At 39.6% G+C, this 21,576-nt stretch overlaps 1 protein-coding gene across 1 annotated transcript in view; it reads right to left on the reverse strand.

Annotated features, from left to right (window-relative positions):
* Window positions 1–21,576, reverse strand: part of cubn (cubilin (intrinsic factor-cobalamin receptor)) — a 350,345-nt gene that overhangs the window by 150,513 nt on the left and 178,256 nt on the right. The window contains exons 30-32 of the mRNA XM_036125467.1: window positions 15,281–15,449; window positions 8,880–9,061; window positions 8,298–8,454 (exon numbers count right to left, since the gene is read on the reverse strand). Of these exons, the coding sequence (XP_035981360.1) occupies window positions 8,298–8,454; window positions 8,880–9,061; window positions 15,281–15,449 (508 nt within the window). The remainder of the gene's footprint in view (window positions 1–8,297; window positions 8,455–8,879; window positions 9,062–15,280; window positions 15,450–21,576) is intronic.

The following is a 21,576-nucleotide window of genomic DNA, read 5'->3' on the forward strand; positions in this document are numbered from 1 at the left end:
GAAACATGTAAGTAACTCTGAAAACCTCCCAGAAAACGTTATTGTAGCACATGGCTAATGTTAGCACCAAAGCTAACGCTAAACTGAAGGCGCTCCAGACACACGACTATTGTGGTCCAGAAAGGATGGAAACTAACAGTAGAGGAACCAAAAACACTTTAACATCTCCTGCCAAACCACCAGCGACACATAAAAAGCCCAGAGCAGACGACGTGGAAGATGCTGAAGCCTGTGTTAAAGAAAACTCTACTGCTGCCATCATGTCTGCCATCGGCACGCTTCAGAACATGATGCAGGATTTCAGAGCGGAGTTGAAGCAGAACACACTGACTATAACCAACATCGCCAAAGCGGTGGAGTTTAAATCTGCTGAAATCAAACAATGTAAAGAACAGTGTCAAAAACTGGGCGTCGAGGTGAAACAACTCAGAGAGGAGAACGCAGGATTTGGAATAAAAGCAGTAGAAATAGAAAAAAGAGTTGCAGAGATGGAGCGCTATAAAAGAAAATGTTATTGGATTACAGGAAGGAAAAGATGAAAACACGAGAAAAGTCATCTCTGATATCATCGGAAAGATCGCGCTGCACTGGAGGGAGAAGGTAGATTTCATCCTGGATTCTGTGTACCAACTGGGACCAAACAACACCAACCGCCCTCGTCAGATCATCCTGCAGTTCACAGGACGCCACTTCAGGGATGAACTCTGGAGGATCACCAAACTTCACCCTGTCTGCAGGGAGCTGAACATCCGCCTGGCAGAAGATCTCACCAAGGAGGACAGAGAGGCACGGAGGGGTGTGTCGCCCAAAGTGGAACAAGCAAGGAAAGCAGGACTAAAGACGTTTTTTTCCGGGGCCCCCATGCCTTTAATAATGGACAAAGAGTCTCACCATAGATACAACCGTCCAGGGGTTTTGAACCCCAAAATAAGTGAGTTTGAATAAAAAATTATTTTCAAGGTTTTGTTACTATGAAATTTTCCTAAAAGAGAATTGTTGCTGTTCTAAGCTCAGGAATCTAGTGTTGTTGATTGTTCATTTGTTTTTGCTCTATGTTCAGTTTAAAGAGCAATATTCTTTTAATATATGTTAATGCAAGGGGTTTAAGAAACATAACAAAGAGAAAAAGTATTTTTTTTTATTTTGTAAAGGGAAGGAGTCAAACATAATTTTTTTGCAGGAAACGCATTCTAAGAATGATGATATTGTATTTTGGACCAAACAGTGGGAAGATGAAGCTTACTTTAGCCATGGCACTCCAAGATCAGCAGGTGTCATCATCCTCCTAAATAACTTTAAAGGTCAGATTGTGTCCCATATAGCAGATGAGTATGGTCACTGGATCATTTTTATTATTACCATTGATGGTCTAAAATTCATATTAGTTAACATTTATGGATACAACATCCGCAGAGAAAACCAAAACCTACTTGATCAAATTGGCTTACATTTAGACAATCTCAAATTAACATTCTCAACTGATAATGTCATAATTGGTGTTGGTCTAAACCTAGTTCATGATGATTTTTTAGATAAATATCCTAGTAGATACTCTGCATGTCACCCAAACATCACATTCACAAACTTTTACGAAAAACATAATTTGGTTGACATTTGGAGACATTTAAATCCAGGATTATCTAAATACTCCTGGTTTAGCCCGAACCATAACTTTAAATCCAGAATTGATCACTGGCTGATTGCTAATCATTTACTATTATATAATATTAGTTCTGATATCTCTGCTGCACCTCTAACAGATCATTGTATCATCTTACTGCAGATCAAACCTAATGATAACAATGTCCACTCACACACATACTGGAAGTTTAACTCCACTCTGCTTAAAAACAATGACTACTGCCAGAAAATCAAATCATTAATTAAAGAAATATCCAATTTGGAGGAACTAAAAAATGCTACCAAAAAATGGGAATTTTTAAAGATCCCAGAATCATAGATAACAGAAGACCCATCACACTCAGAAATTCAGACTACAAACTTCTAACTTACATCTTCAAGTCTTGTCTCCAGATTAGATTTTAGATCTAATTGCAGATACACAGTCAGGATTCTTAAAGGGAAGATCAATCCATAATAATATTAGATTGGTAATGGACATCATTGAATATAGAAACCAAATAGAAGATGATGGTTTCCTTCTCTTTCTCCCATATGCTTCTACAAAGCATTGGACTCCGTGGAGCATCCATTTATTCTTTTGACTCTCAAACACTTTGGTTTCGGAGTCAAGTTAAGAGAATTTATCAATGGACTGTATCGAGATATTAACAGTTGTGTCTTACTGCCCAGTGGCACCACTCCAAGCTTCAAGGTTAATGTGGGGATTCCTCAGGGCTGCCCCATCTCACCATACTTGTTCATCTTAGCCACAGAAATGCTAGCTATCTATATTAAGAACTGTAATGATATTAAAAAACGTAATGTACTTGGCACAGACATAATAATCAGCCAACTAGCAGATGACACAACAATATTCCTGAAAGATAGACACCAAATTTCTAAAATTATTGCTAAAATTGAAAAATTCTCCAAAGCCTCATGCCTAACATTAAACAATAAAAAGTGTGAATTGCTGGCTTCACATGAAACGCCATTGAAAGACATCTGTAATATCCCTATTAAATCTGAAATTAAATATCTGGGTATCCACTTATCCAGAGACCAAAAACGAAGCCAACTTCTGAATGTAGAAAATAAAATAAAGCATGCAAGTCACGACTAAACGTATGGCTACAGAGGGATATATCAATACTAGGACGGATCTACCTAACTAAGATGGAATGCTTATCTAGATGTATCTACTATTCCAATGCCATTCCAAACAGATTAATTAAATCTATTTACCAAATCAATCTAAATTTCATTTGGAGAAAGAGACATCATTACATAAAGAAAAGCAGTATGGTTAAAGACATAAAAGATGGAGGTCTCAAAGTCATTGATTTTGACTGTCTAAATGGGACCATAAAAATAAATTGGTTAAAATCTTGGATCAAACACAGCAACTACTTCTGGTTTTGTATTCCAAGGACCTTTTTCAAGAAAATTGTAGGATTGGTATTTCTTCTGAGAGCGGACTTTAATGTAGACAAATTGCCAATAACACTGTCAGACTTTCACAAACAAATCCTCTTGTACTGGAAAATGTTATATGTACATAACTTCTCACCCCACACAACTGTTCTCTGGAACAACAGATATATTCTGCACTGCAACAAATCTCTGTTCTTTGAAGACTGTCCGTCCGTCCGTCTTCTTCCGCTTATCCGGGGTAGGGTATACCTACTATCCTAGCGCAGCAGGTCTTGGTGATAGCACAGTAAATTGGGCAAAAATCTGGGCTATTTCTGCCCTGTGATGGACTGGCGACCTGTCCAGTTTATACCCCGCCTCTCGCCCATTGACAGCTGGAGATCGGCACCGATCCGAACGCAGCAGGGATAAGCGTGTTAGAAAATGGATGTATGGAAGGTCTGGGCTATTTCTTTTTCCTTGCCATCAAGATCTTTGCCAACTGGCGCCAGAAAATACTAATATTGGGCTTTCTTCGTCTGGAAACCAATGTTTACAACACCTTACAGATTGAACGCACTCAGCTGACAATACAGCGATCTGATTGGCTGAGCAGCAAAAATCGAATCACGTGACCTCTCGGACCGGAGCGCAACCGTTTAGATTTTTTATCAGCAATAACTTATTAATGTGCAAGTGAAAACGTGGGAACATTGGTGTTTTGAGATCACTGCTATGTGTAGCAACTTATCCAAGTGTAAGAAAGTTGCTCCCTTCTTAAGGAGACGTCCCACAGATTCTGGCCCACGGACTAAGACTCGTTTTGAGGAAACTACGGTTGTAGCTCAGTGTCTGCCTTGCGGTGGTTGCGGAGAGGTGTCTGTTTTGTAGAATAAATCATCCGCCTATGAGTTATTGATCTGGAAAGCCGAATCTGAAACCACCGAAAAACATTTCAGATCCCAAATGTACAGCGTTCTAATTCTTCCAGTCTATTAGCAGCTTCCCTTAAGAGGTCGGACACTGAACGTCTGCCTGCTGAGTTTGAAACTACTAAACAATTATTTAGTGCGGGGAAAAGCCATGTAGATTGACCGATGCAGTAAAAATGCTAACCAACCAATGGGAAGAAGTTGAGCCCTTAAGACACAGCCCCTCCTCATTTGCATAATGAGGCAGAAATGCATACAGAAATGTAAAAGGGACAGGCAGAAATGTAAAAACGAGAGACAGAAATGTAAAAAGGACAGACAGAAATGTAAAAACAACAAACAGAAATGTAAAAAGGACAGACAGAAATGTAAAAAGGACAAACAGAAATGTAAAAAGGACAGGCAGAAATGTAAAAAGGACAAACAGAAATGTAAAAAGGACAGGCAGAAATAAATAGCATCGGAGAAATAAATAGGGCAAAAAAAATACAAAGAAAGAATAAAACAGACAAAAATATTATAACATGCACATAAATAAATACTTAAAAAATAAGTAATTAATAAATAAAGTGGCTAATTAAAGGAGATATATACATTTTGTCTTACTGTATAATTTATTTTCTACCTACATTTATTTGTTTATTATATTTTTGGTGGCACATAATTGTATGCATATTTATTTATTGAGCATTTATTTATTTCTGTATTTATTTTTAATTATGGAAGACTTGGTCCTCCATACTAACCATTTTATTAGAAACTGTTTTAATGAATACCTTTATCCTGAAAGACAAAATAAAAATAACATCCTACAAAAATTTGATAAAAGCTCAAGAACTAAACTAAGAACAATGTATCTAGCACTTCCTATACCCTCACAGGTGAAAGAAACACACTTCAAAATAATGAACAACATTTACCCCTCTAAAGAATTATTGAGACTTCAATTTGGTATAGATGATAACACATGTACGTTCTGTGAAAATGACATCAAAACTACGGACCATATGTTCTTTTCATGTTCAGTGGTGCAAACATTTTGGTGTGATTTGCATAGGTGGATTAAACAACAACTATCTTAGTTCCCAACCTTTATCTCCAGGGACAATATCACTTTTGGTTTAATATTGCAAAGTAAAGCTGATGAGCTTTGTACTAATACGATTGTATGTCTAGCTAAATTTTCATTCATAAATGTAGATTTGTCAAATCATCTCCCAAACTTGTTTTTTTTTAAACGAGTTTAAGCTATATATAAAATCATTACACTTTCTCATAATTTTCTTTTAGTTATATAATTTTTTTTTTTTATTTGTTTATTTATTTGGTTTTATGTCTTTGAATGTTTATGTTAATAACCCTCAATAGCAAGTCTATGTTATAGATATATTTCAATTTGTGTGAAGAGATGCTTAACCTGACAACAGCCAGATGCATGTATCGCTCCGCCTAGCTTCACTCACATACATCTGGGACACCGCCATAGGAATTGCCTTTACTGAAGGCTGGGCCTTATCAAAATCCTTGCATATGATTGGATAAGCCACTTGTCTGTCATCTTTATCGACGTGCTATTTCAACCACTCACACCGAAGCTAACCCGTGACGCTGATGAGACCGACGCAGGAAAAAAAAACTTTTTTTTTTATGTGTTTGTGGCTCTAGTGCAGGGTTTCGCGCACGCTACCGCCTCGCCAACATTCCAAAAAAAAAAAAAAAAAGGGACGCTAACACGCGGTTTGTTGTTGTTGCTTTCGCGTGTGCGTGAATGGCAGGGAAAAAACACATGGATACCCCCGCTCCGCGAGTCGGTCCGCGGAAAACGTGTCGTCCACCCCCCCCTCCGCTCCGCGAGCCGGTCCGCGGAAAACGTGTCGTCCACCCCCCGCTCCGCGAGTCGGTCCGCCTCGCATAAGCAAATTCCTGCGAGAAACACTGTAGTTGCACGCATTTTATTGACAGTGAGCTGACAGGAAGAGGGGGGAAGACAGGCGGCAAAGCGCCGCGGGTCGGAGTCGATCCCGGGCCGACCGCGTCGAGGACTAAAGGCCTCCCAATATGGTTCGCGCTAACCGCTCCGGGGCGCGTCCGCGTTGCACGTCTGCGTACGCGCCCCGGAAAACAAAACTTGCCAAATCCGGTCGGGAGAAGGGCGAAAACATGGTTTCCACCAACAAAAGCCTTCAGAGCCGTTCTCTGATGTTCTTTTAATGAAACAATATCAGATAGATTGGACAACACGGAAGAAATAGCAGCATCAATGCTAACGCTTGCTTCCTCGATGCGAGCCGCCATTGTTGTTGGAATCTCACGGTCGCTTCTCCACTACATCACATCCATGAAACACCCGCCCTGCGTCCTGATTGGCCAGACCATAAATTTGGTTGGGGAAATCACTTTCAATGAGCGATCCCAGATGTATGTGAGTGGAGCTAGGCGGAGCGAGACATGCAGCTGGCTGTTGTCAGGTTAAGAGATGCTCCCCCTGGCTATATTTTCTATGTAACCTGACTTGAAGAAACGAACTCTATGCAGCCATGTTTGTTTGTAAATTTTGATATCTTCGAATAAATAAATAAATAAATAATAAAAAAAGGCTTTTCTCCCTGGCAGTGAGCTCCATTGAGATTGAGAGACTTTTAAAACTGAAGAAGATAAAGAGAACTTTTACCGGAAAATGACGATATTTTTGTTCAGAAAGAGTGCGGCATGGACTTGATTTATAAGTAGAAGTAAGGACAGCGATAATTATTCATGTTCTGTTTTTGTAATGAAATGTGCATAATGTGGGTTATATTTTTAGAATGTGTTACAAATCCAGAAATCCATCATAACTTATAAACTGTTACCAATCAAATGACAAATAATTTAGTTTTATTAATTTTTTTTCTAACAAAGAATCAATATATTTTCCATGTCTCTTGGTGAATTTATTTGAGTCAATCAGTCTCCTTCAGCACTTTGCAATGAGTCTACTCTGTAGAGTGTATATATTTGTAAATCTGACTCTGATGACGTCAGTGCCTCACCAGCTACGAACCCTACCGCACGTCACTGATATATGTCTATATGTTTATATATATATATATATATATATATATATATATATATATATATATATATATATATATATATATGTTTATATATATATATATATATATATATATATATATATATATATATATATATATATATATATATATATATAATATAAATAACATGCAAAATATTTCAGCACATAATTTCCTAGTAGTTGATAGTGTTAGTACATGAAACGTTTTCACACAGCCAGAAAACTGCTTGTTGCAGCCAAATGCTATGGGGTTTTGTGAGAGTAGGGAGTAGCAAGATGGCGGCCAGTGACTTCAATTTTTTGGGCCAATCAGCAATCCAGTGAATAAATAGAGATCAGTGGACTGCTCCTATCAAATCCGTTTTGGGAAAGGCAGGACCTTCAGCAGAACTCTCCGTGCTGATTGGGTGAAGCGACACGTAGTCCTACTAAAGGTTGGTTTTAGCCAATCACGGTATCAAATTGAAACGTAAGCAGCAGTTGTCATGAGGAACCCGAAGAAGGTAAGTCAACACATTTTTTCCTACTTTGTGAAATTGTGGATTCTTACAAAACAGATGTGATAGCAGCAGCTACACGTACCTCCTCCTGCGATAATATTTTTATTTTGGTTCAACTGTGGGCTTGGCAGCCTCTGTTTTTGTCACACCAGAATGTCCAGCCTTAAACCATAATACTGCAATGTGATTGGCCCAAACCGGTTTTGGTTCGGACACAAACAGTTGAAGCTGTAGCAGTATAAGATGGATTCTTGCGGTGTTTGTGAACGCACAAACTGCAAGAATTCATCTTGCAGGCAAGGTAAATCCAGCCCTGTTACAAAAGTAAAATGCTGCAATCACAGAAAATAGAAGCAAAATAAAAAATGCTCCATAAATTTTTTTGTACGTGTTTTGGAGTTTGGATCATTCTATTTTCTGTCATTGTGGCATTTTCTTTTGTAGTGTTTTTCTGCTGGAGTTGTTTTTTGTTTGAGTGTTTTGGAGTTTGCATCACTTGATTTTCTGTAACCATAGCATTTTTCTTTTGCAACATTTTTCCATTGCATTTTTTTTGTGTGTTTTGAAGAGTCTTGAGGCATCATTCTTTTTCTGTGATTGAAGCATTTTTCTTTTGTGGCTTTTTGCTGTTGCAGTTTTTTTCTTTTGTTTCAGTAGGGAGGCCCAGACCTCCCTCTCCCCAGCCACTAGGGCCAGCTCCTACAGGGGAATCCCAGTTGTTTGAATTGAATAAGCTAAAAAAGAACAAAATCATACCTTCAGAGAATCTAGCACTGAAGCCTCGATGGTTACGACTAGAGTCTGATCTGAATCGGACATAGATGATGTTCTGGGTGGAGGTTATAGAAAGAGGAGCAATGGACCCACACACACGGGCAAGCAGAGGAAACAGTGTGCTTGGACCATCATGGACCTACAGTAGCAGAAAGAGTTCAAAGCTCTTCAAAGCTGTGTAGCTTGAAGCATTATCAGTATGGCCAAGCATTGTTTGAGAGTCCCACAGTCATGATAAAGCTGGAATACCCAGTGACTCATGTTTAATATGAGAGTGTTTTACAGTAGTTTAAATATACTAAACGCCCTAAATCAAAGGTGTTTGAGCTACATTACTAACTACAAATTAATAAACTCAGGTCTGGATGAATCCTGCAAGTTAAAGAGATGTTTCTTACTTTCATAAACTCATTCACTAAAGTTGTCTAAATTAAATATTTTCGTTTCTGCAAAGACTGAAATTAAAATTAAATGTGGTAAACATGAACTGTTCTGAAAATCTTACATTTTGCCTTCCCATTTCTGATACTATTATTTCAAAAAAAGATCAAATGATTTTCTCACAGTTACGTAATCCCAGGAGCAAGCGTCATGATATTCAATGTCAAGGTCAGTAAAGTTTAGGAGGACACGGTGGCTGACATCTACACTGATCACCCAAGAACAGTCCACATTGTTGGGGTAGCTGGTTGGATACAGTGGTGAATGGATTTCCCCTGATGGAGCTGTGACCGGCCCTCCACAACCTGCAGGAACAAACACAATATATCTCAGATTAGTTTGACAGCAGATTAATATACTACTTGCTGTTAGGAGATTAAGAAAAAGTAGTATGTAGACAATATCCCACTTATTTAATTGGAAAACATATATATGTAACAAAGAGAAGATGAAAGTACTCTTAGGCATTATATTTTTTCTAATACATTGATCATATTTGAGTGCTGGGGAATTATGTAACAGTTAAAGCCAATTATATTTAGAAAGCATATATATATATATATATATATATATATATATATATATATATATATATATATATATATATATATATATATATATATACAGTGTGCGATTTGCAAAAAAACAGAGGGGGGGATCATTTCAAGTGTTTTATAAATGAGCATAGCAAGGTTATGTGGCCTGCATGCTGTCTGGCTCAAGACAGCATGTAACCTGTCCTGGGAGGGAAGGTGGAGAAATCAGCTGCTGCTGCTTCTTGTCTTGTGACGCTGCCTGCAAATCTTCATCATCCACCAAAGTTCGTCCTGTAACAATTACCATGGCTGTACGTCCCATCATCTCTTGACCTTTTTTGTTGATGTTTCTGGCCAAAATATGACAAAATACTTTGTTGACGCTCATGCTGCCACACGTTCTCATTCATTACTTGGTTAGCTAGCAGCTGCTCTTTCAGGTAAATAGCTAGATCCAGTAGGTTAGACTATTGTTTTTAAACTTCAGACAGTCCAGACAGTCCAACATCTACTGTCTGGACTCAGGAGTGGGTATTAGTTTTAACCGCTTCGAGCAGAAAACGTATAAATACTCTTTAAAAACAGACAACAAAAAATTAAATTAACAAATGTGAAGGACACAAGACATGTATTTATATTAGGGCTGTCAAACGATTAAAAAATTTAATTTGAATCCATTAATAACATAATGTCGATAGTTAACTTGAGATTAATTGCAAATTAATTGCATGTATTACCCTTTTATTTCTGAAAGTGTAATAGCCTGTTTGGGCATTTTAATATGCAATTTTGCAATAAATGACTCTAATTAAATACATGCTTGTACAAAAACCATTTTTATTTTGTTATTTTTCAAGCACTTTTGAGAATTGGAATTAAAACATCCTGGTGCCAAATGTTAAACTCTGGACTATAATGGCTAAATGACTAATCATGACGCCCTGATGTTTACACAATGTGTAAATAAATTTATAAATAAATACCTGTTTTCATCACGATACATTTTTGTGCTTCTTAAAGGCATACTATGCAACATTTTTTCAGTTAATTAATATGTTCCATACCGTTTTGGATGATTAAATGAGTCATTTCAGGTTGAACTAAGGTTTTCTCGGCCGCCCTGGTGGTCTGTGGGGGAAATACCGCACTTGCAATTGCAGGAGCAGTCGGCCCGCACTCACAGGTTCAGTAGTCTCGTGTGCATCGCGAGAGTCGGTCTTGCTTTACGCCGAGAACTGCTACACGCCCGCAGTGAAAGGTGTGCTCGTTGGTAGCGCAGTGGCGATATTTGTGCAGTTATCATGGCGGAACCAGCGAGAAAACAGCGAAAGCCCATGTCGGAGCAGGCAAGAAAGAGGAAAAGGGCTCTGGACAGAGAGAGGAGTCGTACACGGGTGAACATAGAAGGCTGCAAGGCTGACGCGGACCTCGCGTTTCTGCTGATGCGATTGTAAGTAACATTGTAGGGTTTTCCTCACGCTACCGCCTCGCCGACATCCAAAAAAATAATAATAAAAAAATAAAACTAACTCGATATGCGCGCCGCTCCGCTCAGCCCCCCCCTCCGCTCAGCTGGTCAGCGGTGCAAAGTTTGTCTCCCCCCCCGCTCAGCGGCGCAAACTTTGTCTCCCCCCCCGCTCCGCACCGCACCGCACCGCACGGCGGCGCAAAGCTTGTCTCCCCCCCGCTCCGCCGGTCGTCCCAAATTCCTAGGGGAAACACTGCATTGGAATGGTTTCTCTCTCTCTGTGTGCATGTTCATACTTTCACTGTGTTAGTCATTGTTTGTACTGCCGTTTTTTTCCACTTTTGTATTCGTTGTGTTCACCTGTCTGCTAAGCTCAAAACAACCGCGCCTGGCTTGACGGACAAACCAGGAGAACAGCTGAGCATATTTACGACAGTGCACTTTTACTTTCGCCCTCTGGGGGGAGCCTCGCTGGAAAATCAACGCCGGTTGCATAGTATACCTTTAAACAAAGATAGACATGGTATTAGGCATATACATATAAATTAATAAAAATTTTACATTTTAATAAAGTCATAAGTTTTGTTCATTTTTTCACTCTCTCTCTCGCACACCTAATTCTGAGCTTTCACACCAACAACAATAATTTCTTTGAATATTTTTGCTTGCTGTTTATATCCATATTCATACAGTTTAAGCCTGGAAAAAGGTTTTAAATTTCCAGGTCATTCCAGTCTTACACTTTGCTTGCAGCTGCAGGAGCTTAATACCCTGAATGAGACTGTTTAGCAACTGTTTAGTAACTCCACGTCCTTCATTTGGCAACGTAATTCAGCCTTAGTTTGTCAAATACAGAGAAAGCAAATTAATAAGCATTAAAGTACGGTTTATGGGTTGGGTTTCTGCAATGTTCTCAGCATGTTAAAAACTCATCTTCAGAACCAATGTCTGCTCAAAATGGTGATCTGCACCAAGTAATCTACTTTCAGCAGTTATCACGGTTATTGCACCGTAAACTGCAGAAAATACGTGCAGAGTTGCTCTCTCTGCCTTTACTACCGTCGGCTTCTATGGTGGAGGGATATTTCAGCTGGATACACTCAAAGTGTCTAGTGCAGGCAGGTCTCTTAATAACCCCTGTTTCATCACTTATTTTAGAGCCCAAATAAGCGATTTCACTTTCAGAAACATGCCCAAAAAAAACACAACCCCTGACTCAGGAAATTTACAAGCGCCTTGAAATAAAATCACAAGCGCATGAAATAAACAGTCTGTGCAACAGTGAGGGCGGGTCTGTTTTGCTACAGTTGCTAACGCTCTTGAAACTAAGGAAAGCGCCGAGGATAAAAGAAACACAGTCCGGAGAGCATGGCGGGGAAAAAACATTAGGAAACGGTGTGTGTGTTTAGACACACAATTAACGGCGACAAAAAACTTTCAGTGTTGTGGTCTAACTAAAACTGACAGCCCTAATTTATATGCATTTGTAAAAATCCATAATATTACTTATTCAGACCGGGGTGGGGGGGGGGGGGGGGGTGAGGAATGTATCCCCCCAGGGATAAAACATGAATGACCAGAGGGGGGGACGTCACAAACAGAGGGGGGGTAAATCCCCCTATCCACCCCAGCAAATCGCACCTAGTATTTCTATATATATATATATATATATATATATATATATATATATATATATATATATATATATATATGTGTATACGTGTGTGTGTGTGTGTATAAACATAAATACCTTGTGCATATGTATATTTATTGCACCTGTATGTTCTATTCAGTTCTTTTCATATGAAATTCCATGGTTATAATTATTCATAAGTGTGCAGTGTCATAACTACATGTCTGACTTTTGTTTAACAAACCAAACAGTTTGAGAATCGTCAGACAATTGAGGAAGTTATGGTTATTTAAATACATGCGCGTCGACCCCCATTGGCCAGCAGCGCGGACGAGACATCTAGCCTTTATTATGAATATCTATGCTCAACTCTGTGTAGCGATAGCCGTGCCTTCTGTTTGAGCGCGCAGGAACCAATCCAAGCGCGCAGTGAAACAACTCTCAACGGTCAAAACCGGTCTGATAAACTCTTCTCAACCCATTGTCCTCGCGGTGAGTTCCAATCTCTGCTCGCGCGCTACTTTGCTCGCGTGCACCTGCTGAACACCAGCCGTGCACTCGCTCAGCAGTTAAAGCCAATCACAAACAGTTTTTTTTTTCATCCAAACAGAGTATGGCTTGCAAATACTGCATTCAGGTTAATTAAATCAAAATGCTGCAGCCTTTGGCAGAAATTACTAAACATCATCGAGGGATTGAAGAAAAACAAATAAAAAGTGTCATATTTTTAGCCTAAAATATTTAGGCTAAAGTATTTAGACTAAAATATTAGAGTTAGTAAGTGAGGTGTGAAAAAGAGACAAAATGTTTTTGTCTCTTTTCTTTCCAGCTTCTGGGAGGTGATGGAAAAGTTTATTCTGATCATAATCATCATGAATGTCATCATTATTTAGGGAGCACTTTAACACGAGGTAAAACAAAGTGCCAAACATCAGAAATACATTAGATAAGAGATAACAACTAATGAAATGCTTGTTTGTTAAAATAGCAATAGGTCTAAATTGTGTATAATTAGCCTAAAAAGTAGATTGAAATATGGAATATGTTGACGTCCATTAAATTCAGGTGATCTTTTTTTATTATTATTATTTCAGTTAATGTCTCCTGTTGACGTGAGTTCAGTTTGACATTGGCGTCTGTTTAGTTCAGTTTGTCTGCTGTTGAAAACAATTGTTTATGAATTTGATCTAACGACAGCTCGATTTTAAAACTAAGCCCTCTGTCTGTGATGTTTCAGTAAAAGTAGCATGTAAGATGGAAATATTTGGATGGATATTTTATGAATAGGCCTTTTTTATGAATGTACTTTGTTAAAAGAAATACAATAAAAAACATGTGTTGGGCTACCAGATGTTTTTGAAACACAGCATTCTAGGAACACAAAAGAAAGATGCATTTACTGCAGGGACCTGTGTGGGGTAAAGCGGGCGCTGTGTGCAGGGACCGGTAAAGCGGGCGCTGTACCGGTCCATTGTGGTGAAGAGAGAGCTGAGCCAAATGGCAAAGCTCTCGATTTACCGGTCGATCTATGTCCTACCCTCATCTATGGTCATGAGCTTTGGGTCATGACCGAAAGAATGAGATCCCGGATACAAGCGGCCCAAATGAGTTTTCTCTGTAGTGTTTCTGCGCTCTCCCTTAGAGCTAGGGTGAGGAGCTCAGTTATCCGGGGAGGACTCAGAGTAGAGCCACTGCTCCTCCACGTCAAGAGGAGCCAGTTGAGGTGGCTCGGGCATCTGGTTAGGATGCCTCCTGGACGCCTCCCTGGTGAGTTGTTCTGGGCACGTCCCACCGGGAGGAGACCCAGAGGGAGACCCAAGACATGCTGGAGGGACTATGTTTCTCGGCTGGCCTGGGAACTCCTTTGGATTCCCCCGAAGGAGCTGGCCAAAGTGGCTGGGTAGAGGGAGGAGGGAGGTCTGGGCCTCCTTACTGAAGCGGTTACCCCTGCGACTCGACCCCAGAAAAGCGGAAGTGGATGGATGGATGGATAAACATGTTAACGCTAGGTGGAACACATATATGGTCTAAAACATTTGCATTGTACTAAAATGTGTTAATTTTCAATGGGCATATAAGTGGGTGAAATAGGTAACCTATCCCAAATTTTTCAACATCTTTAATAAAACATAAAAGTCATAATTGCCTTTAGGAATATGTCCTAAAGGCCATTAGGTGGGGGGAAGTGGGGGGAGTGCACTATATCCCCCAGTGATAGAGTTGGCCTAAATATTGTCCTTTTTTTAATTATTTTATTTTTTATTTTAAGTAGTGCAACAGCTGATTTGTTTTATACTTTCACTTGAGTAAAGCGCTTGACTTAATACATCAACATCTACAGATGTGTTTTAAATCCTAGTATTCTACCTGAAAAAAAACATGAATACATTCATCACTTTTAACATTCGTCGCAACAGACACTTGATTTTTCTCAACTTCTTTTGGTATTGATTTTATCCATTTTGCTGCTTGGTTTTGTCATGTTTGGTATTGAGATTGTCATTTATTTACCCATGTCACTTTATTTGCTGTTTTCTCTTATCTAGGTTACTTCTGATGCTCAGCACATTGTTTCAGATGTGGCTAGTGTTGAAGCACTTTATATACAAGGTTGATGATGTGTAGGTGTGTGGATGAATTGAATGATAATATTAATAAAAATAAAGAGTAAAAATTTTGTTAAAAATGGGATTTATAATGTAATGACTAGAAGTCGTAAGATACATTATAATATACAAAGACTTAACTATGTATATTACCTTTGCTGCCACTGGGTTATAGAGCTTTAATGCCTTTAGTATGACATTTAAATGAAAAAAAATATATTGACATACAGTACTGGCAAACCCATGAACTGCCTCACTTTTATAGCTTGATAATGACTCACCTCCCTGGACTTCTGCCCAGCTTGCATTGAATCCTCGACCACTGACATAGGCATCAGACTTAAAGCGCAGTGATATTAGATTACCCGTGCTAGAGACCTGCATTGGGCTTGAGGTTGTGCTGCAGAGCCTGGCCAACCTTGGTGCTTGTAAATCTGGGCCTCCATACACCTAGAAATATACAACAGTGAGAATTGATGAACGCATCCATGGCCAGACAATCTTAGGCGCACACACACCCACCCACACACACACACACACACACACATGAATATATCGTCATTGATCTCACAATGGAAAAATCCACTTCTGCATTTTAACCCATCCCCTTGGGGAGCAGTGAGCTGCTACTGTGCGGCACGTGTGGAGCAATCTGGGGTTAAGGGTCATAGATAGATAGAAATATACATATATATGAGAGAGCAGTGTATATATATATATATATATATATATATATATATATATATATATATATATATATATATATATTAGGGTTGGGCAAGTTAACGCGTTAATTTCGTGTTAATTCATTAGACTATTAACGGCGATATTTATTTTATCGCGCATTAACGCATGTTGCTCACATGCTTTCAGTCAGTGTCAGTCAGCATGCGCGCTGACTGCAGCGCGCTGTGTCACGGCACGGCAGCACTCTGATGGTGCTCCCCCTCCCCTCTCGTACATGGCTCAGCGGCGCCAGCCAATCAGCACGCAGGCTCAGCCTGGCCCGCCCACTCAGCTCTCACACAAATTCAACACACAAACAGCTGAGAGAGACCGCAGCAGCGGAAAGCCGTTTGGCTTTATTTTAATACCGTAAATGAAATCAAGCTGTATGTTTTGTAAAAAGCCGGTTAATTTCAGTGGAAACACAACAAATTTATCTAAGCACGTGAAAAAAACATGAGCAAGAAAACGTCGAGCCACAGAAGAGAGAGGAGACGAAACTTCTGTCATTGCCCCGACAGACCCACAGACTGACGTCTCTGACTGAGGCGTTTCAGTCCTCCATGGAACATCCAGGTAGATCAGTGGTCATCTTCAGCAGCAGTTCATGTTAACTTTCAAAGTAGATATTATCTATCATATGTTACTGGAGCCCACACAGAAAATGTAATTAAGACCTTGAAAGAACCCAGTACATATATTAAAAAGTGTTATTTAAGATAAGATAACATTAGCTAATCCTTTTTTTATCCCACGACGGGGGAATTTATAGGATTAAAGCAACAGGCAGGTGCACACAACACAGACAAAATTACATAAGGATTGAAATATATAAGAGGTGGATTAGGGAAAAAACACTGAACATAACAAAATTGTTATTATTATTATTATTATTATTATTATTATTATTATTTAATTGTAATAATAAAATAAAAACCACAAAACCCAAAAGGTCAACAGTTTCATGATACATCAAGCTTAGGGAGTGGCTAATATACAGCAGGTCAAAAGAGGCCATATTTTGGCTGCAGTGCTTGCTGTTCTCTTATGAAGAAAATATCAACTAGTGCACTAAATTCAACAGATGGGTTGAAAATATCCAGTATAAAATAAGATAAGTGCTACAAATGTTACAACACTTTTGTTCATATGGCAGCAGAACATTAAAATAAAAGTGCTCTTTACACTACTTTTGAATTCATTCTTGGAGTTCGCGCATACAATGCGATTAATCATGATTAATCAGGCAAATTATGCGATTAATCGCGATTAAAGATTTTAATCGTTGCCCAGCCCTAATATATATATATATATATATATATATATATGATGTTACGGGCTCTGGACACGCAGCACTGGGATTGAATGTCCTTAATGGAGGAGCCCCGATGATCCCTTCTGCTGTCCTCACCACTCTGTTCACGTTCTTCCAGTCGGAGGCTCTGCAGCCTCCACACCACAGAGAGAGACAACTCCTGGATCTGCCGAAGTTCCTGCTTCATCGCTTGCCGGCCACCGAGGGTCCTGCTTTGTTGCCGGCCACTGAGGGTCCTGCCTCTCTCCCGGATGTCTAAGGTGCTGATTTGTCGCCGGCCGCTGAAGGTCCTGCTTCGCCGCTGGCCACCGAGGACTCTGCTTCGCCGCTGGCCACCAAGGACTCTGCTTCGCCGCTGGCCACCGAGGACTCTGCTTTGCCGCTGGCCATCGAGGGTGCAACGCATGCCAGTCCTCCAGCCTGCAAGGGTACAATGCACGCCAGTCCTCCATCTTGCGAGCCCCAGCTCCTCCTGAGCTCCTCAATGGTATTAAGTCATCTCCAGAGCTCTCCAGCACTCCACAGTCATCTCCAGAGCTCTCCAGCGCCCCAGTCGGTTCCAGAGCTCTCCAGCGTTCCCCCGTGGATTCCAAAACTCTTCCGAGGCCGTCAACCTCCTGGTCGGCCACCTGAACCTGTCTTTGTTTGGACCCCTAGCCCTCCATCCTGAGCCTCCCTCCGTTTTGTTTGGGTTCTGGTCTTGTGTGTGTGTTTTTTTTGTTTTCGAGGTTGTCTGGGATCTGCCCTTGAGGGGGGGGGGGGGGGGGGGGGGGTGTTCTTTCATGGTGCTCTGTTTTTTGCACTTCTGTTTCCCCTCAGTCAGTATTCTTCCAGCCCAGTTACCTCCAGCCATCATCTTTCCCTTGACTGTCTCCACCTGTTGTTCCTAATTAGGTTGACTCTGTCCACCTGTTCAACTGCATACTTAAACCCTCCTCAGTCAGCTCTTCGCCATCGGAATCTCTCGCTCTTCCCGAACCACTCCGGCTCTACCTGGCCTCCGACTTTGTCGAAAATCTTTATTTATTCATTTTATAGTAGTAGCTACCTGTATATCATGCTCACAATTATGCCTATAGTAATAGACATCTGTACATATATTCATAGTACATGTAAACTCTGGTATAATAATCATCTGTATAGTATGCTATTGTACATATCTGTAAAACTCTATTCATAGTAATATCCATGTGTATATTATATTCGGTACATATCCAGCTGTAAATTTAGTTCACAATACTAGTTATCTATATATACATATCTGTACATATCTGTAAAACTCTATAGTAATACCCACCTGTATATTATATTTGGTACATATCCAGCTGTAAATTGAGTTCACAATACTAGTTATCTATATATTATACTTATAGGACAAATCTATCAGTAAAATTCTGTCTATAATAGTATGCATCTCTATATTTATTCAGTAAAAACCCATGTCCTGTACATATGGAACCATTGTATATCCGCACTTGCTGCTATTGCACTTCTGGTTAGACCTAAACTGCATTTCGTTGCCTTGTTCCTGTACCTGTGTAATGACAATAAAGTTGAATCTAATCTAATATAATATAATCTAATCTGTTTGTTTAACTGCTCTGTTCCACTGACTTACATGTTTGATTTTTTGTGTTATGACATCTACACTGTAATGTTCCATCATGTTGATGAATATGATTTTATGGTAAAGAATGAAAACTGTTTGCTTCAGACACACAAAGACCTACGGTTTATGCACTTTTTTTGCTTTGATATAGGAAAAAACAGGATCGGATTGGCTCTACAGATCCTTTAATATTAGCTGGTAATGGTAACTCCTAGTTTCAGTACAGAGACTTCTCGCTCAGGATTGGCCAAGAGCGAGATTTCACCTGGGGTCACATCAGTTTTTATCATCTTTTAGAAAGGATGAGTAGTTCTGGGGAGTAAGGGCCCAGCCTGATCTCTGATGCCCCACACTGGTCCTCCTGGATTTGTAAGGTATAAAAGTGATGGATATTTATCCATGGAAATGGAGAACCAAGTAAGGGGTTTTACAGGGTGAGGGAAGACAGATTGACCTTGGTTACTGAACAGGTTTAGCTTACCTAGTCTAATGTAAAATTAAAATAATGTGCGCATAGGGACTTAAAACAGGCCTTACTTAATTAGATGAACCCTAAATTGTAGATAAAAGCTAAACCTTTGATCTTGTGTGATAAAACCCTATTAAGCATTCATGTTGATCTGTACTAAAACTTCCAGCACTGCCCATTTCCAACACGGGAACCTTTTGTGTCCCACATTATGAGCTTACAGAAGTGGTTCCTTTGTGTTTTGTTCACATAATGATGTGATAGGTTATCTTGTTTTGTGTGTGATCACACAGATTCTGCCCACAACGCCATCATCAAAAAATAAAGGAATGTTATAAAAATATTATTGATCTGAAGGCAGATCCTTTAGCTATCCGGCTCTTCTCCTGTGGAACCAACTCCCAGTTTTGGTCCGTGAGGCAGACACCCTGTCTACTTTTAAGACTAATCTTAAAAATTTCCTTTTTGACAAAGCTTATAGTTAGAGTGGCTCATGTTACCCTGAGCTACCTCTATAGTTGTGCTGCTATAGGCTTAGGCTACAGGGCCTATATTTCTCACTCTACTGAGTTCAACTGTTCTCCAGTCTACTGTTCTCCAGTTTTGCATGACTGTTGTCATTTCAGCTTTTAATTTTTGTTCTCTCCCAGTCCATTTTTGTTCTCTCCCAGTCCATTTGAAAGAAGGTTTGAAATATACTTTGCGAAACAATATATGAGAAAATGTATGAGATGAATATGAAAAATTGAGTGCATCGCCCATGGCTTTTGATAGACTACATGTATAAATTGCAGGTGGAATGTGCTTTGGCTTTGATCAAAGCTGTATGAAATTCAATTGAAAATGAATTGCTATTCTAAGGACAGCTAAAAGAGGAAATTTGAGGGGCTTCAGGTTTTCAACAGGCCAGGTCATGCACATCTATTACATAAACACTTGAAGTTATCTAATTTCCTGAGCTGAGGCAAAGGTTTAAAAATTTCCAGATCGAACGGTTTAGTCTGGGAATGTGATTGCTCGGCTGGGTCAGTGTGTTCTAGCCTTGACAGGGACTGTAGCGCAAAAAGAATTTCAGATGATGTGTGATACAAAGAGTCTGTGATCATATCAACTAAATGTTGCCTGCTCACATAATAAGTGCACACTTAGATTGTCAATTCACTGAAAGTGTAATATTCTGGTTTCCATCTTGGTTTATGTTAATTATTTGATGAGTTAGTTCACTCCTCTGCCTTAGGTTTTATTTCTGGTCTAGGTCTTGTTTTGGATTCTTTTATAGCTTCTGCACAGTTATAGTTTATTTAGTCACGGTTCCTGTATTTACATTAGTTTCTGATTTTTATTATGTGCTTGCGTTTTTGCTCTGTCTTAGCTTTTGATTTCTTTCTAGGATTTAGTTTGTATGATAACTTTAGTTAAGTAATTTGTCTAGTTCAGTTCTGTCCTGTTTCCTGCCACTTGTCCTGTTAGTCTTTCAGCCACTTCTTCTCCTTCTGATTACTTCCACCTGTTCTGCTTAATTAGCTCTCCCTCTCTTCTTTGTTCTCCTGCCTATTTATACCTGCTTCAGTTCTCTGCTCCCTGCCAGAACGTCACATCTCTTGTCCCCATGTTTCATGTCCAAGTCCTCCTTACTCATCTGGTAAGAGCTCTCCAGCATTTTGTATTTCTATCTGTCTGCTTGTTTACATTATCTAACCTGTTTGCCTGTTTTTGAGTCCGCCCAGTTCCTGTCAGTTTTTTGCTTGGATGTGTGCTCTGTACCCTGCTTGGATTATTTTTGCCTACTGGCCTGATTCACCCTGTTCTTCAATTCAATAAATCCTGTTGAGCATCACTTTAAGTGTTTGGCTGAATATCAAGTTCATCTCCTCAATCTACACGAATAATTACAGAAAGGCTTACTGCTTAGAAGGTTTTGTGTTTTATTTATAGAGTTGTGGTCTGTTAAGCATGATGGTCAAACTGATGTTCTAGGGTGGAGTTTCCAGCTTTAGCAAAATGATGGGAGCTTCAGATCTGAAGGATTAAAATTTTTATTTTTATTTTTTCTGTATAGCTCGATTATTGTTCTTGGCTTTGTTTTAGACAATGTTGTTGATGCTGAATTACGGGGGGGGGGAACTATTATCACTGCAAGAAAAAAACACTAGAAGCTCAGAAACGTAAAGAGAAACCTATTGCTTGTGGTGATGAATAATTGTTGGACAAAGTTCACTTTAAAGTTTTACCTCGGACAAACTTAGATTTTGAAGGTTGTATGTATTTAAAGCCATTACTAACAGTGAATTTACTTGGTCAAATGGACCAGGATGAAATCAAAGTCTGATCCCTAGTTGGTCGCCCGCGTTTATCAGCCAAGTTACTGGAAGCGAGGGAATAAACGCTGACAGAAGACGTGGCCACAGTGGGGAATAACTCATTAATTAACTGAAAGAGCAGCGACAGACACGCTTAC

This window comes from Fundulus heteroclitus, chromosome 21, assembly GCF_011125445.2.
Source record: "Fundulus heteroclitus isolate FHET01 chromosome 21, MU-UCD_Fhet_4.1, whole genome shotgun sequence".
Classification (NCBI taxonomy): domain Eukaryota; kingdom Metazoa; phylum Chordata; class Actinopteri; order Cyprinodontiformes; family Fundulidae; genus Fundulus; species Fundulus heteroclitus.